General features: G+C 50.8%; 1 protein-coding gene across 2 annotated transcripts in view; it reads right to left on the bottom strand.

Annotated features, from left to right (window-relative positions):
* SYNPO (synaptopodin) overlaps positions 1 to 17,933 on the bottom strand; it is a 49,304-nt gene that overhangs the window by 2,923 nt on the left and 28,448 nt on the right. The window contains exon 1 of one of the 2 annotated variants that reach the window (XM_006893689.1): positions 5,073 to 7,433. In XM_006893689.1, coding sequence (XP_006893751.1) covers positions 5,073 to 7,109 — 2,037 coding nt within the window. In that variant the 5' untranslated portion in view covers positions 7,110 to 7,433. Of the gene's footprint in view, positions 1 to 5,042; positions 7,442 to 17,933 lie in introns of those variants that run through there. The other variant, XM_006893688.1, reaches the window with a different exon arrangement.

Consider the following 17,933-nt stretch of genomic DNA (forward strand, 5'->3'; position numbering starts at 1 on the left):
ATATGTATGTATGTGTATATATAGTGTATATATGTATGTATGTGTATATATAGTGTATATATGTATGTATGTGTATATATAGTGTATATATGTATATTCCCAGAATGTGCCCTTTGGCCCTGAGGTCCCTTTGTTGAGAACCTCCTAGATCTAAGTGGGAGACAGACAGCTGTGACCTTAGAGAAAGCAGCAAGATGACAAGAAGTACAGCAGAGAAATGGCAGCAGCAGAACCAGGACACCAGCAGGAGATAGTGTGTGTGTATGTGTGTGTGTGGGGTGCTTCCCAGCTCATAGGGTGAGGCAGCTACAGTGGGTATGCCAGCCCAGAGTCAGGGAGCTGAACACCTTTGGGCAGGAGGGTTACTGGTGGAGTGGGGTATCTCTGGGCACTAATGCATAGAGTGTGTAACAGGTTTTAGAACATTTGGCTGAGCAGGGAAGAAGTCAGGTCCAAGCAGGTGCTGAGGCCCAAGAGTGGAGCCTGTCCTCAGCAGGCTGAGAGGAAGCTGAGAAAGCTGCCTTGCATGGAAGAAGGAGCATTTCTGCCTCCATGGTTCCTGATCCCAAGCCTGCGTTGTACCTGTTAATCTTGATTCTGAGCCATAACCTGTCACTTCTCTAATAAATCTCTGAAGAGTGAGTGTGGTCTGGGAGTTCTGTGTGGCCCCTGCAATGAATTACTGAACCCAGCAGAAGAGGAGAGAATGGCATGGAGGGGAGGGTGGCTGGTATTAGAATTGGTGAAAATATGAGTGAGGGGAAGCATATTTGACCTCTGCCTCACAGCAGTCAGCCGTGGGCTGGTGCTGGCAGGTATTCTCTCTCCTCTTCCTGGCATCAGATGAAGATATCTGGTGCCATGACATTTTCTTTACACTTTTTAAGGACCTTTCCATCTACAAGGTTTAGTCTCATCCTTTATCTCTCATCAGAGCCTTACAATAGACTGGTGAGGTAACTGGTATTATCTCATCCAACTTACTAATGAGGAAAACGAAGCTCAGAGGCACAAATAACCACCCAGTGTGTTCTGCCTTACATGTGTGTGTATGTGTGTGTAAGAGAGAGAGAGAGAGACTGACTTTCTGTTATTCAAAGGCTATATCATGTTTAAGCAGCTAGAACAGGTTTAAATGTGGAGGGCTAGGGAGCCTACATCCAGCACACAGCTGCTAAACCATTCAACTGCTCAGTCAGATTCCAGCAAGACCCAGTCCACTCAGCCTCCCACTCCAATCCAAATTTACCAGCAGTCACCCATCAGAGAGGAAAATTACCCAGTCCTTCTGGGTCACCCATCAATTCAAAATCTAGAAGCATCCACAAACTCCAATCTCTCACCCAGTCAGTGATGAACCATAGGCAAGCCAGCCACTCTCTCATCCAACCAGAATCAAATTCCTCCCAACTGAAAGGCAGTAAGAGACATCAATTGCGTGGTTTTTCCAAATAGAATGCAGCAGCTGCTAGATAAACCCAGCTTCAGAACTGGAGCCTTTTTGCCTACAGGGGAATGTTGTATAGCAGCCTGAACAGGAGGAATTTTTATAGGATAGTAGTGCTAGAGTGACTCTTACGGATCTACTGGGACATACAAGGCTCAGAGTGGGATCTATCCCTTTTCACTCTTAAGAGTCATGTACATGTGAGTCTGAGACACTGGGAGCTAGTGTGCATATGTGTGTGTGTGTGTGTGTGTGTGTGTGTGTGTGTGTGTGTGTGTGTGTGTTTGTGTGTGTGTGTTCATTCTCAGGAAACTTTCAGATAGGCTGAGTGCAGGGGGAAGACTCTGCAACTCAGGAGGAGCTGAGAGGGAGGACCCTGCCCCAGGGTCAGAAGGAAGGGCTGGCAGCTGAGACCAGTCTCAGGGCCAAATGTCAAATCAGAATGGGCTCAGGCATGTCCCAACACTGGACCACAGGGCCACTCTTTGCAGAGGGGTGGGTGCCCACAGTCCTTGATCCAAGCCACAAGCATTGAGACAGAGGAACCAGGCTTTACAGCCAGAAGGGTAGGAGGGGTAGGGGGAGCTAGCTATGAAAATTGTCTGAACATTTCTAAAGGGTTGTCTCTGTCATTAGTGGCCACAAGGGGAATGCAAGGGCCAAACAGTAGAAGGAGTAATAGAATTCAGGCAGGGCTCTGCAGCAGAACGGCTCAAGCAGGGCTGGAAGCCTGGGGTAGTGGTGGGAAGCTTCCCATCATGTGGAAGTGAGCAAACAAAGCCAGAGCTTGACCTCATACTGACTCCACACCTGAACGCTGACTGCGTGAATGTGTGTGCTGGGTGAACACAGTACAAGATGCTGCAGGAATTCAGATCTGTTCCCTTTCTGACAGAGATCTCGATGCACTGCAGACACCAGAACTCCTAAGAAATGCAGCAAGCACTCAGAAGGCAGCCCCCATTCAGGTTAGCACCAGGCACATGCGTGGGGTGAGGACACAGTAGAGCAGTCGGACAGGAGCCATTAGAGACTCCAAAGAGCTCCCAGACCACCTTCTGCAGTCTTTCTTTGCACAGAAGAGAGACCTGAGAGGTCCAGAGCTGGGTGCAATCAGGGACTCGAAGCCTGTTCTCCTGACTTTTGGTGGCAGGTCCTCCCTCCCCCACCCCTAGCAAAGGAGAAAACGTTTCAGGAGTCAGGCAGAAACTAATGTGGAGACGGCTCAAGTAAGAGAATAGGGAGCAAGCCTGAGGGAATGAGCGAGAAGGCTCTGGCTCAAGGTTTTTAAATTCCTTGTTTAAAGAGCTCAAACAGACCTGGGCCATAAAGGGCTGTGGGGTTTTCCCATGCTCTACTTCGTTTCTGGCCAGACTCCAAGGGAAGTGGAATGTGATTTCCACAGGATTCTGGTTCCCTGAGTGCTGGCCCCTCGAACACAGGGCAGCCCTCACTTCCAAGCCAATTTGAGTCTGTCCCCCCTCCCCACATACCCAGACACTGCAGAGGCAGGAGCACACAGTCACCCCACAATCACACCTTCACACGTAGGAATGGAGTGTGGCTGTTCTTGCTCCATTTCCCAGGTCAGAATCAGGGAGAAGGGGGAGGAGAGACGGCGAGCAGAGAAGAAAGAAAGCAGCAAGACAGATTTGAGGCAGAGTGTATTCAGAACAGGAGAGGAAACAGAGTCCGAGGAAGAAGAGGTTTTGGTTGCAGGAGCTGCCCTGTGGAGGGTGAGCTCTTCCACTGCTGGCCCCCAGGGACCAAAAGGAGCAGAGGTCCAGTGAGGTGGGGATGGGGGCATCGCTCTGTCCTGGAGCGGGGCCTGGCAGGAGGCAGCTAAGCTTGCTCATGACTCCCACGCATAACCCCCAGCTCTGGGTGGAATGAGCTCACTGGGAAGGCACCCCTCGTTCCCATGGAGACAAGCCTGGAGCTCACTGAAAACTGCAGGCTCAGCCCAACATGGGCACCACCCCCACCACCTCTCACACCCTGGGGAGGCCAGAAATAGGGCTGGGAAGGGAAAGTGGGTGGTCCTCGGCCCCCAGCCTAGGGACACTTCCATCTGAATCCCATCTCTTCCAGGGGGTATTCTCAATCCCCACAAAGCCTGGTTTTGTGAAGAGGGGTGGTGGGGCTGCAGCACATCAAAGATGTTGGAGGTAGTAGGAACCTCAACTACCTGACTCAAACCCTCACTCTACAATCGAGAAACTGAGATTCAAAGACACACAAAGGGTCAATATGTTTAGAAGCAAATGTTTGAAGTCTCAGGTTTTTCCTCAAAGCTACTACAGTATTTTCTGTACTTTTCCACAGAGCTGCTATGTCTTGACCTAACTCTGGCCACGCTACCCTATCTCCAGGCAATCCTGAGCCAGAACTTCGAATCTCTTGGTCTCTGGTGGCCACTCATTCCAATCACACTGACATCTAACCTCCACCTGTCATGTGGCAGCAGCCCATAGCCTTTTTCTTTTCTTCCCAGGGGACTGTCTTGTCACTTACAAAGACTTTCTTCCAAAGCATCAGCCTAGCATCACAGATCATCACTCTCAGAAGGGCTCTCATTTTACTGATGAGAAAATGGAGGCTTTGAGAGGCTAAGTGACTTGGCCAAAGTCACACAGCAAATGAGTGTCTGAGTTGGGACCAGAATCCTCCTCTCCTGTCTCTCCCTGGGGCCTGTTTCACTGCATTAAAATAGTTGTGTTTTGTCAGGCAGCTCTTGGCTGAAGTCAAAGCTCAAACCTAGCTGCACATCCACTCTGCACATCCTCTGCCTCTTACGGAGCCCCTGGAACCTCCTCATCCCAAGGCAGTGGAGGCAAGCTGAGCAGAACCAGGACTGAGGTTGAGGACCCACGAGTCTCCCTGGAGCAGAGCCAGGTGCTTGGAGTGGGCAGGAGGCAGTCAAGCAGAGGGGCAGGAAGGCAAAAGTTGACAGTAGTGGGTGGAGTGGGGGGCCGAGTCCAGTGGGAAGACCTGAGGGATGGAGGAGAGATGGAGGCCGAGGCAAAGCTCTCTGAAGCAGCTGAGAGGAAGCAGTGTCCAGAAGGCAGAGGTGGAAGAGACAGGCCTGTGGCGGTGAGAATCCTGCAAGAGGCAGAAAGGTACCAGGACCCTGGGCCACATGAGGAAAGTCCTCGGGCAGCTGAGAACACAGCCCATTCATTGACTGGCTGACTCCAACAGGCTTGGCAGGTTGTTTGCTCCAAAAGCCTCCTCTAGGCCATTTCTCCAGCAAGACGCTGGCATCAGACCCTGGTGCCCCTACAGCTCCTCAGCCTCATTAGGGTCTGCCAGGGAGTTTATATCACATGGCCCTCCTCCCCCACCCAGAATCAGACATCAGATCCCTCAGACATGAAGTCCAACCACCCTGTGGGTAGGAAAGGGGAGCTGCAGCTCAGAGAAGGGAGACAACTTGCCCAAGGTCACAAAGCTAGCTGGTTGTGGTGTCAGGCTTTGGATCTGCAACACTTCCACGCCTGACTCTCAGCCCCGTGCCATCTCCCACCCCAGTGGAACTCCATCAGACCCTCAGAGAGAGGCCCTGACAGGCAGTGGGACACCCTGCGGGGCCTCGCTACTTGAAACAGAAGGAAGGCTTCCACACCTGCGCCTCGATCCCTGCATTGCGGGTGGAGAAGGAGGGCCGTGGAGCCTGCTTAGCTCGAGGGGACCATGCCCTGGAGGGAGACACGGGGGAGATGTCACTGCTGTAGGTTGGGCTCACAGCAGTGGGCTGGAGGCCGTCTTGGCCGGGTGAGGTGTAGAGGCCTGGTGAGGAGCGCGAGGGCCGAGGCAGGACAGGAGACACTGGCAGGGCCGCTTTGGGCAGGTTGGGCACCAGGTCGAGGGAGCTCGGCTTGGCAGGTGAGGCAGCTCTGGGAGAGGCAGCTCTTGCTGAGACCTTGGCAGGTTCCTTGATGGGCGAGAGGACAAAGAGCGAGGGCCGCATCTGGTATGGTGGCTGCTTGGTGGGCTCTGGGCGCAGGACCCCATTCTCAGGCAGGTAGCCATGGTAGAGGGAGGCAGGCGGGGTCCTGGCTGGGCTTCGAGAGGCCACTCGGAGGGTCCCAGGGGCATTCGTGGAGTATTTCCAGGATGAAGGCAGGGACATAGTGGGTGAAGGGCAGCGGGCCAGCTCAGCGTGACCTGAAGACTCAATAACGTACTTCTCCATCCGGGACTGCCGGCGGGCATAGAGCTCAGCCCCCTTCCCGGAGGCCTCGGACAGGTTCTGGTTGGGTTTGGGCTTTGGCTTGGCTTGGATGCGGGGGGACTTGAGGCACGAAGCCCACTCTGGGACAGCCTCCTCAGCTGTTGAGGGGCTGGCCCTGTCCCGGGGCACTGGCTCCTGCTGAAAGTTGGAGGCCTCGGCCCCCAATGCGAAGGGCTCCTCCTCCAGGCCCACCTCGCCGTGGTCCCTCTGCCTCCGCTTCTCATCGGCCGTCTGCACCAGATCCAGTAGGTCTGGGTTCGGGGTCACCTTAGGCTTCTCCACGAAGGTGAACATGGACTTCCGGCTGCCCCTACGAACCATCGACTCCTCCAGAATGCCTGTCTTGCTGGTGGGAACTCCTTGGCTTTTCATATGAGATGGTTTAGAGTCAGAGCTGGGGTACAGGGCAGAATAAGAGGGTGGTGACCTAACCCGGGAAGGCAGGGGAGCTGTGGACAAGGTCTCAGCGTAGGTGGGAGGTGGGGTGAAATTCCCCATGGGTCGTCTCTCCAAAGCCGGGCTTCGTTGCACCAAGGGCCTCCTCTCCATCATTGGGCTGTGGGACATTACATGTCTTTGTGGCTGGGGACTTCTGTCTGCAATGCTGGGAGGCTGGGGAGCTGGGGCTTTCTCCCCAAAATGTCGTCTCTCTACCATGGGGCTTCGTTCCATTTGGCTGGCACCCCCTGCTCCCTGGATCCCAAAGGGCCTGGCCGTCCTGTTGACCACTGAAGGGGACTTAGCCAGGGTGAAGTGGACTTCACTGTACATCTTTGTGGGCGTAGTGGGGGCTGGTCGCCCAAACATCTCTTGTTCTCCTGACACCAGTAGGGTGCTAGGCTGGATATCGATCAGCAGAGAGCTGGACATGAATTCTGGGGTTGAGGCCTCTGAGCTGGGGATGGGCGTGGCTTCCCTGGAAAAGGTGTTGGTGGTGGAAGTTGGTGTGGATACTTTATCAATAAGGAGTGTGCTGGATTTCACTTCCACAGCTGGTGCCTGGGGTTGCCCGCCAGCACACGGAGTGCTGGGCTTGGAATCTGGCACTGTGCCATTGGGCGGGAGCTGTTCCTCAGACAAATTCTTTTGGGTGCTAGAAAGGGCCAGGCTTTGAGGAATGACAGTTGTCGGTGGGTTCTGGTTGACATCTGTGGCTGGCGGGTTGTGGTTGCTGTTAGAAGCTGGTGTAGGGAGCGTGTCACTGGGCGGGGGAAGGTTCTGGTTGACATCTGCCGTTGGGGTATGGACTTCAGCAGGCGGGGTTGGTGGGGCCTGCTGGGCCTCGCGGTTCTGGGACAGGTGGAGCCCGTTGGCTGTCAGCAGGGCTGCATTCTCCTTTAAATAAACCACCAGGGGCACCTCCTCTTCCTCACTGGCCACCTTCTCCAGGTGCCGCAGCAAGTTGGCCTCATCTGAATAGCCCTCCATGCTGGGGCCAGGGATGCCTGTCCCAGGGCTCTGAGGGTTGGGGGTCCTGGGAAGGCTTGGCTCAGGGAGTAATGGGGGACTCAGGCAGAGTCCCCGGGCATGGCCTGTGGGGCTGGCAGGGAGCACTTTGAGGCACTCTTGACTGGGCTTCTGGCCTCTCCGGCCGTGGCTCTCCAAGGTGAACTCGTTCACCCTCTGCCGGCGCCTGTTGAAGAGCTGGACGCCACGCGAGTTGGAGCTGGGAGGGGTGGTCAGCTGGGCGGCGATCTGCTGGCTCCTCGCCTTGGCCTCTTTCAGATCCTTCTCAGTGAAGCTAGTGCTCCGGCCGAGAGCTGCAGGGAGAGGGACAGAGAACCAGTTAGCAAAAGGGAATGCAGACCACAGGGGTACCTAGCTCTCTCATACAATACAATCTTTTCTGGACCTTGATCTTCACTCACTCCTTCCTAGGATCACCTCTTCGCATCACAATCTCTTAGCCCCCTTCATGGCCACTCAGTGCCACCACCTGAGGGAAGGAGGCCCAAAGATCCCTCCAGAACTGGTGAACCCTTCATCTGGATTTCCCCTGACAGTTGTTGATAGGATGTTTTACCAAACTGTATGAAGTCCTGACTGTGGTGGCCAGGGTCCTCAGACATCACTGGCTCATCTTCTCCCCTCCTGTCTCACTGATATCTTACACAATGCCTTTTTTTTTCTGTTCCTTGAAAATGCTGAGTATGTTCCTACCCTCAGGGCTTTTGCCTTTGCGGTCCTCTGCTTGAAATGATCCTTTCACAGCTGACAATTCATGTTGGTTCCTTCTTGCCACTCAGTTCTCAACTTGGGTGTCCCCTCTTTAGAAAGACAGCCCTCTCCTTCCAATCCCATCTCCTCATTCTACTCTCTTCACAGCATTCACAACTTGAACTTATTCTCTGATTTCCTTGTCCATTGTCTGCTCCCCAACTAACCTATAAACTTAAGAGCAATGACCCTATCTACCTGGCTTGCCCCTTGAATAGCCCCCAGCTGAAAGTGGGCCTCAGACCTACTACTGAACGCATGAATGAACACCGGAACATTTTCTAGGTGTTTCTTATAGGACTTGTTGTCCTTTCCACACTCATAGTATAGGGATTTGATTTTAACAAGATATGATACTAACATTTCTCTTTCTGAAAATGGATAATATATTCACTTGTTCCAAGAGTAAAAGCTTATAAAGTATGTGTAGAGAAACTCTTTCTCCTTGAGCACCTCACACTACAATCAGGTAACCACTGTAAACAGTTTCTTCTACTTGCTTCCTTTTATTTAAACAATCATTGAAAAATTCTCAGGAACTCACTCATGGCTATTGAGTCAGGACAGACTCACAGTTGACCCTCCAAGTGGATTTTAGAGGCTCTCTCTCACAGGAGAGAACTGTCCATCCTTCTCCAGAGGAGTCATTGGTGGATTCGAACCTCCAGAGAGGAGCCACTTTTGGGCAGGCAGTGCAACTCCCTACAGACTACTCCACTAGAGCTCCCCATTTGAACATCAGAAAAGTGATAAATGATGCTCACTTTAGCAGCAACTGTGTAGAGACTTTGCATTAGTTAAAAAAAAAAACAAAAAAATAACACAACAACCCAAACACCACTTTATGAACACTAGGAAACAGGCATTATCGCCTCTATTTCACAGAAATGGAAATTAAGGCTTAGAGATTTATAAGTAACTGCCCTCCTGGTAACTTAGTGAAGGGTGGCAAAGCTGGAGTCAGATCCAGGGCTCTCTGTGCTACATAGAGCCCAAGCTGTCTGTTCACGCCAAATGGCACATATGGGGGACAGAATCAACAAGGGTGAGAGGCTCAGCAGGGATCAAGAGATTCACTACTGTTGTGTCTCTATTCTGTAGATTCTGACTAATGGCCGCCCCACATGTGCAGAGCAGAACAACTCCTTAGGATTTTCAAGTCTAGGACTTTCTGGAAGCAGACCGCCAGACCCCACAGGCAATAACTTCTCTTTATCTGCCCAGTTCTGGCATTCACCAGAATTTTAAATCTTCCTCTTTACAGGTTCTTTGTTTATTGTCTGTTTCCCCAACTGGAACATAAGCTTAAGGGCCTTAAGGGCTCAATGGCCTTGTCTGTTGAACCCACCAATAGGTACTCAATTTATACCTATTGAACAATGATACATGAACTGACAACAGACAGAGAAGAGAGACCATCAGCCTGTGTTAGAAGCTCAGTCTGGGGCTGGGAAAATCCCTCCCTCCCTCTTCTCGCCCCACTAACCATGGGCGGCTAATTAGTTCCTGAGGAATGTGACCCTGCCCTCCCCCCTGTCTTGCCCTCATTAGCACTGGCCGTGGCATGCCGAGTGGGTCTCCAGGGACAGTCTTTCTAGGCATCCTGCCAAAGAAGCTCAAGAATCAGGGTCTCTCAGAGCTAGAAAGGCCCCATTGAGGAGCCATTTCCCCACCACTCCCAATTTACAGATGGGGAAAGTGAGGCCCACAAAGTGGTCCACTGTTGACCAGGCAGGCACTAGGCACAGAACTCAGCAGGAAGGACCACACAGAATAGAGGAACTGTGCACAACATCTTCACTGAGATGAGGCTCACCAGCCACCAGCCCTCTGACCCCAGCCCCTTTCTTCTTTCCTCCCTTAAGACCTGGATCCCCTGCCTACTCACAACACCTGTTGCCTTCTCGTAGGGGGATAAGAAAGGGGACAGCCAGCCACACTGAAGGTCAGACTGGAAGGCTGCTTGTCTCACGTAATGTCTTCCTCTTCTCTGCTTAGAAGCCAGCCTGCCTGGCCTAAACCCGCTGTTTATAAGCTGTGTGGCCGTGGCATGTTAGTGCACCTCTTGGAGTCAGTTTCCTTAACTGAGAAGGGGTGATAACAGCACTAATGTTAGGACTGGGAGCAGCAGTGACTATCAAGGGCTTATTGTTAACAAGTTCATTTAAGATGAGGCAAGGGCTCACACTGCCTTGGAATGAGCTAGCAATTGGGGACTCCATTCTAGTCCCTGGAAGGGGTCAGATCTTTTTCTAGCAAACTCATTCTATAGATCTAGGTTCTTAAGAGGGGATGGAATCTCCTAAGGTCTTACAGTAGAAAGAGATAGTTTTGTTGCCCAAACTCACAGAACCACAGAATTATGGATGTTGCAGTCAAATTCCCTGCAGGATTCTTCCCCCTCCCTTTTTAAAATTGTGATTTTAATGAAAATTTACAGAAAAAATGAATTTTCACCCATTAATTATCATTTCCCTCCTAACTCCCAGGTTCACTTAAAAAAATTCATTCATTGTTGCATAATTTCCTCCCTCCTTCTCACCCCCCCTCAATTCACTTTACTATCCACCTCTTATGCTGTACTGTTGTCATACAAATAATGCCTCATATGTTCCTTTTAAGCAGTTCTTTCCTTCATCTGTTCCAATGCAGTACTCATTATTTATCCCCTCTTTTCTCAGTTACCCCCCACCCAACTCCTGTCAGTTCTGTTTTATAACAGTGGTATTATACATTATTTGTCCTTTTGTGATTGTGATATTTCACTCAGCATAATGTCCTCCAGGGTCACCCAGGCTGCATAGTATTACATTGTGTGAATATACCATGGTTTTTCTATCCATTTACTTGTTGCCGGGCACTTGGTTTGCTTTCATCTGTTACTGTTGTGAATAATGCAGCAATAAACATGGGTCTGGGTAATAATACATCTGTCTGGGTGGAAGCTGTGGTTCCTTTAGGGTATATTCCTCATAGTAGTGGAATTGCTAGGTCAAATAGTGTTTCTATTTCCAACTTTCTGATAAAACACCAGACCGACCCCCCTTCCATAGTGGTTGTACCATTTTACATTCCCACAAGCAATAAGTAAGAGTTACAATCTCTTTATAACCTTGCCAGCATTTGTTGTTTGCTGCCCTGTTGAACTTTGCTATTGTTACTGGTGTGAGATGGTATCTCATAGTTGTTTTGACCTACAGAATTCTTTTATCCACAAACTCACCTACCTTGAGTAAGCAAACTTCTATTCATACACTCAACTGACAGGGAGCTCACAACTCTGGGAAGATGCCATCTACCAGTTAGCATCTCTTAGCTATAAAGTGGTACCTATAGTAAGCTGGTACAGCAGAGCTTTGGTGGCCTAGTGGGTAAGGAGTTGTGTGGCCAACCCAAAGGCAGGTGGTTCTGATCCACCAACTGCTCCTTGAGAGAAAGATTGCCTCTTGTGAAATTTACAGCCTCTGAGAAACCAGCTGAAGGGTCAGCTGTGAGTTGGTTCTGACTCGAGAGCAAAGACAAAACCCAAACAGTAAGCTGAAAGGCTCCATCTCTTGCCTTGTCTTCCTACCTCTTATTCCTCCAGGGCACACATATGGAAAGCTTTTTCTTTCTTTTCTGATGGCTCTTTAGAGATTCTCACTACATCTCTAGTCCCCACAACTTTGCAAATCAGAATTCTGCGATAGTAGCAACTTATTGGGCAGTTACTATGTACCTTTCCATATACTTTCCATATATTATTTTACTTAACTCATCCGACAATCCTATAGAACACTAACTACCATTACTGTTATTTTACTGATAAGTAAACCACAGCTCACTGGGTGGGTTTGATCTACCAACCTTTAGCTTAGCATCCATGGGTTTATACAATCCTCAAATGTCAGAGGATAAAGGATCTCAGAGAAAAGAATTCTGTGTGGCTGAGAAAGCGAAAGGGCATTGCCCAGGGTCACACAGAAAGCCCAGGGCTTGGGTCCTGGGTCTGCTGACTCCCACCAGACTCCATTCACAGTCTGGGCTGCCACTGACTGGTCCCCTAGCCTCTCGAAGTCTAGTGACTACCCTGGGCTGCTGTTCTTGGACAAGCAGAACTGGACAGAAGAGGCCTGGGGCTGAGAGAGCCATGCCCTATGAGGAGAGCTCCTGTGCCCCACCGCAGACTGCAGTGACTTGATAGAAAAGGAATTCGGCGGGAGGCTTGGACTAGGCCCAGCCAGCAATCCAGGCGGTTTTTGCCACCCTGCATAAACAAAGCTGGGGAGGGAGGGCTTGGCCAACGACAGGCATCCCACAGTCACTCTTCTGGGGCACCAGGGGAGGCAGCTCCAGCCCCAAGTCCCTACCCCTGGAAATGACCCTGTCACCTGGGCCCAAGAGGATGCTCTGTGGTGGGAGGTGGCCACAGGAGGCAGGTGCCTGCTAACCCTCCCAATCTGCCTGGATGCAGCCTGTACCTACCAGGGTGCTTCCATTTGTCTAACCTTCTGCGGGGACAGGTTGGTGTGCTGGCCTGTCAAACACCCACTGCAGGTGTGAGGCCAGGAGCCCTGGCACAGCGGAGATGATGAGCATAGTGCAGGAACAGGCAGGCCTTCTGCTCTGCTGTACACAGGATCATCGAGACTCAGTCTAACAGCAATAACAAAAGACAGGCCCTTAAGCGAGGAAGAGGTGGAAGGCTAGTACAAAGAACTGCCTCAGATTAGAGGAGCTGAGCCCAGCAACATGAAATCCCAGAAGCCTTGAGCACAGTCATTAGAAGGAGATTCTTGCAATGGTTGCTGTAATTAATGAGCCCTCATTATAGCTATCCTAAGGCAACCTCACCATCTCCGACAGACCTGGCCTCATTGCCACAGTCAATCCCAGGGTCTGGCAGAGCCGTAGTTCATAGGGTAGTAAGAGTCACAGTCGAGTCAATGGCACATAACAACAACATTACAGCTAGGAGTTATGCAAGCTTTTAACTTTACAGTCATCTTACTGAGTCTTCATGACAGCCCTGAGAGAAAGGTACTATTGTTCTTCCCATTTTGCAGATGAAACAGAGAAAAAGAGAGGCCAATCCAGGTACCTATAACATGTAAGTGGCAGAGCTGAGATGCAAAATTCAGAAAGGCCAGCTGCTGAGTCTCAGTTCTCATCTATCCTGTCTTTCAGACCTGAACTCTGAAGGGACAGGTGGCAATAGCAGCCCTAGGGCCCCTGAATGCTAGTCAGTAGAACCCTTGATCATGTCCGGGCAGCAGCATCTTCTCTCCCTGTGAGTCCCACTGTCCAGAACAACACCTGCTTTCTCTCCCTACCTCCTCTTGGAAGAAGAGCCCGTAAACCTATCTTTACCAAGGTGGAAATGACTAATGAGGCATAGAAAACCAGCAGAACTGAAAGAGCATGGGGCTGGGAGTCGGGAGACCCTAGTTCGAGTTTTACTCAGGCAGGGACAAGACCTTCTCCACATCCCCCCTACAGGCAAAGCTGCCCGTTCTGCCAAAGACTGGGCATGCCTGGACCAAAGATCCCCAGGAGGGAGGTAAGGCAAGGGAAAGAGGCCAGAGCAAAAGGTCAGGACAAGGAGAATTCAAGGAAATGCTTCTTCACACGCTGCCACCGTCAATGGGAGGGTCCAGGCCCGGGTCAGGTGGGGTGGGACAGGGAGCAGAAGTAGGAAAAGAGACTGGCTGGAGGCGGCCTATTGTGGCTGCCCCGGGAGTCTTGGCAACGGGACTGGATGGGATGGATAAACAGGCTGGGTAAGCTGCCCCCCTGGTGGAGTCAGGAAGGAACCAGTGGCTGGCTGAAGCTCAACCTCTGGCTCAGCTGGGGGCAGGAAGATGAATGAGGCCTGAGTAATGGCCTGGCTACCTTGCCAGTCTCTGTCCTGCAATCTACCCCTCGAGGAAATGACGTGGCCTCCACCCCCTGGGGAGTTCTCTATCCACACCAGAGACCTGGTGAATACAGCATGCTTCACCCAGCATCGTCAGCCTTCCTCCAGGAAAACGAGCCATGCTGAGGTAGAAATGTTTGCACTGCATGAGACTCATGCAATGGGAGCAGCATCAGAATGGGAGGGTTCCCCAGGCTGAGCTCACTGACAGAGAGGGGAAACTGAGACCACAGAAGGAACACTCCATGTCCTAAGTCACACATCCCAAACCACACAAGGCCCCGTGACTGCTCTTCCTACTTACTCCAGCGGGGTCCTCCCTGCAGCCCCGCTTCCTGTTAGATGCTTCCAGTGCTGGCTGAGCAGCCTCGGTCCCCAAAGCCTTCAGAGAAGGCAACCAATTGCCTCGCTGACGAGAAAAGGAAAATCCTACATCAACAGCTCTGAGGAGGAGCTGGATGTGACTTCTCTCCTCCACAGATGACTCAGCCTAGCTCTTTATCAGGAAAACCAATTTTGCAACAGCCTTTTAAATGGCCTCTCCGCCTCCAGTCTCCCCCGCCAATCTACCAGCCCCACGCTGCCAGATCCATCTTCCGCCCGCCTCCCTCCACTCGTGGATCTCTCCGGCTCAAAACCCTCGCTCCTCCCCAGGTTGCGAGAATCAAGGGTAAGCCCAAGGCCCCTGACAGAAAGCCCTTTGATGGTTCACTCCCCTTCTCTCTGTCCACTCAGTACGGGTCAGAGGGAGTCCAGTGCTTCAGGTTCCCACCTGCCCTGTGCATTTCTGCTGTTGCTGGAGTGTGGTCTGTGTATTTTCTCAGCCTAGAACCCTTCACTGTTACTGCCTCCTTTCTATATTCCAGATGTAGATCTTCCCTTCCAACTTAATTGTCACCCAAACCAAAAAACAAGTCACTGGCCAGTCGGTCTGACTCATGGAGACCTTATATGCCACTGAGGAAAACCATTCACCAGATGATTTTCAAGGATGCCATCTTTCAAAGCAGGTTGCCAGGACTATTTTCTGAGGCACCTCTAGCTGGGGGTCAAACTACCAACCTTTCTGCTAGCAGGTGACTGATTAACCATTCGTAATCATCTAGGGATTCCCCAAAGCCACCACTTCTCAAAAAAACCTTCCTTGATCCACCGACAGAGTATCTCTCCTCTGTCCCATGAAATGATGTCATCACTTTGTAAATGATTCATTTCTACAGAAATTGCTCGTAGGCAGTTCTCTCCCTGTGCCAGGCATCACGACTGGCCCTTGCTTCACTTCTCGCTCAGTGAGCCATGAGACTAGCTGTGCCAACATCTCTGCGTTGGAGGAGAAATGGGCTCAGAGAGATGGAATGGCTCCAAGCTGCACAGAGACAGAGTGGGGTCGATGCAGCCCAGGGTCCCTCACTGGGCGATGCCCCTGCCTATTGCTTTGCTTTTCAATAATTAGGGTCTGGACATTCTTGTCCCTCCATAGTCTACAAAAGCCTCGAGGGTAGGAGCCTCAACTGTTTTTTCCTTTGTATTCCTCCTTTCCTCCACATTTTCCACAAGTGCTGGTAAGAATAAAGATGAAGGTGACAAGGATGACAATCCTTTCTGAGAACCGCGTACTGTCAAGCTAAGGGCTTAACATCTATTTTCTCACTTAATCTCCACCTCAGCTCATACAGGCATTTCCCTAATCCTGCTTCACAGATGAGGAATACGAGGCATAGAGAATGGGAAAACTCACCCCCAGGTTCCACAGCTAACATGTAGGACAGCAGCGTGAGGACCCAGCAGTCTGGCAGGTCTGGAGCCTTAGGGCCCTTCCTTCTGAAGAACTCTCCCCACAAAGCCTACTCCCACATCCTACCTCACTTTCTCCACCCACTGTCCCAGCCCAACCCAAATGCCACTTCCTCCAGGAAGCCCTCATCAATCCATTCAGACACTGAGCTCAGAGACCCATGTTCCTCTGCTCAGCAGGTCCAAATGCCTCAGAGCAGGAAGGAGGCTCAGAGGAAACAGCAGGTTGAGAAAGCTCAGAAGCCAAGACTGTAGGGGAAGGAGGCTGCATCTGGCCAGTATCCATCCTGACAATGAGTTGGGCTTAGACAGGGCAGGGATGGGCGGCCTGGGGGACGTTAGACAAAGCCTCCTGTCAGCTCAGGCCTCATGTGGCAGCTATTTCTGCAGACCACAAGCTCCAATCCCTGCTGGCTGGCCAGGGTGTTGTTACAGACAGCATCCTTATCTCTGCCTCCCTTCCCTACTGGGCCTAACTGCTAATCCACAATCAGTAGGTCTTAAAAGATTTGGAAAGTGTGACCCAGAGAGGGACAAGATTCACTCTCAGATGTACAACAAACTGGAAAGGCCTTGTTCAGACGGAGCCAAGATCAGAACCCAGACCATCTCCCATTCCAGGTCCAGCAGTCCATTTCTTGAGCTTCTTCCTGCTTCGTCACCTTCCACCCCAGCTTCCTTGGAATTCTTGGGTTGCACAGAGGATGGCTGCACCACACCCTTCCAGAGAAAATCCATAATCCAACAGGAAAAAAAGGGTGCTGGGCCAGGATACACAAGAGGCTGGCATTCCTGGGCTGTACCAATGCCAGGGTGGGGCTGGACCTAAATGACTGAGGGTCTTCAGGGCCTCGCCCAGGCCCAGAACAGTGAGGGTTGTCCACCGAGGGGAGTTCTTTCCTCCTAGCTCTGAGTCAGCCTCGGGCCAGAGTAGGTCTCCATCCTCACTTCATGCATCCAGGCCGAGCAAAGGCCATCACCCAGGAGGAGTTCAGTCAGTGTTGACTGAATAAATAATTGTGAGACAAGCCGTCACACAATCTGAAGTCTCAACTACACATTTTGCTCCACAGATTCTCCCCAGAGAGCTAGTATCTGAACGGTGGTTCCTAAGAGAAAGGGAGAGTTGGGGTGAGAGAGGGAGGGGGCAGCAACCAGTCTGTGAGTGAAGATGGAGATTAAACCAGAAATCACTGTGTTAGACCTAAGAGAACAATCCAGGGAGTGTCCCAAGAGCACAGGACACAGGATCTCAGAGATAACTGAGTTAGGATGAAGTAATCTAGGAACAACCTACCTTATGCTGATGACACAACCTTGTTTGTGGAAATGAGAAAGACTTGTTGCACAAAATCAAAGACTTAGGGTATTAAATACCAGAATGGTTTCCCAATGTGGACAGTGTTTGGTGGAGCTCCCAGCTGTAAAACAGGTTTGGAAGCAGGAGTGGCATTCACTTCCTAAACCGCATGCCTCTGAAAACTCTATGAACTTAGAGAAATGACAATAGCTATGGAAAGGCATTAGATCTTTTTCTCATAGAGTCACTATGAGTCGTGCCTGACTCAACAGCAATCAACGACAACAACAACAACAGTATTCAAGATGGATTATATCTCAACCTGAAGAAGACAGAAACCTCACAACTGGGCTGATAGGCAGCATTTTGATAGATGGAGAAAAGACTGAAATTGTCAATGATTTCATCTTACTTGGATCTACAAACAATACCCTTGGTATCAGCAGTCAAGAAAGCAAAAGACATGTTGCATTAGGAAGGTCTGCTGTCAAGGGCCTCTCCAAAATACTAAGACCCAGTGATGTCAACTTGAGGACTAAGGTGTGCCTGATTCAGGCCATTGTCTTTACAATTACTTGCCATGCATCTGAGAGCTGGACAATATGACTACAGATGACAGAGAAGAATCTATGATTTTTGAGTTGTGTTGTTGAAGAAGAGTACTAAGTATCCTATGAACTGCAAAAAGAATGAACAAGATGTTTTGTAGAAAGTGCAACCAGGGTGTAGTTTCATCTCACATATTTTGGGCAGGTTGTTAGGAGGAGTTACTCTTTGGAAAGGGATATCATGCTTGGAAAGGTGGAGGGTCAGCAAAGGAGAGGAAGACCCTCAGCAAAATGAATTGACACAGTGACTATACAGCAAAGGGCTTGAGTGTGTCAGAGATGAGGGCACAGAATAGGACAGGGTTCATAGGATTGCTGTGAGTCACATATGATTCCATGGCGAAGAAGGAGAAGGAGAAGGAGAAGGAGAAGGAGAAGGAGAAGGAGAAGGAGAAGGAGAAGGAGAAGGAGAAGGAGAAGGAGAAGGAGAAGGAGAA

This window comes from Elephantulus edwardii, unplaced genomic scaffold (assembly GCF_000299155.1).
Source record: "Elephantulus edwardii isolate Elephantulus edwardi_28Jun2011 unplaced genomic scaffold, EleEdw1.0 scaffold00130, whole genome shotgun sequence".
NCBI classification, from domain to species: domain Eukaryota; kingdom Metazoa; phylum Chordata; class Mammalia; order Macroscelidea; family Macroscelididae; genus Elephantulus; species Elephantulus edwardii.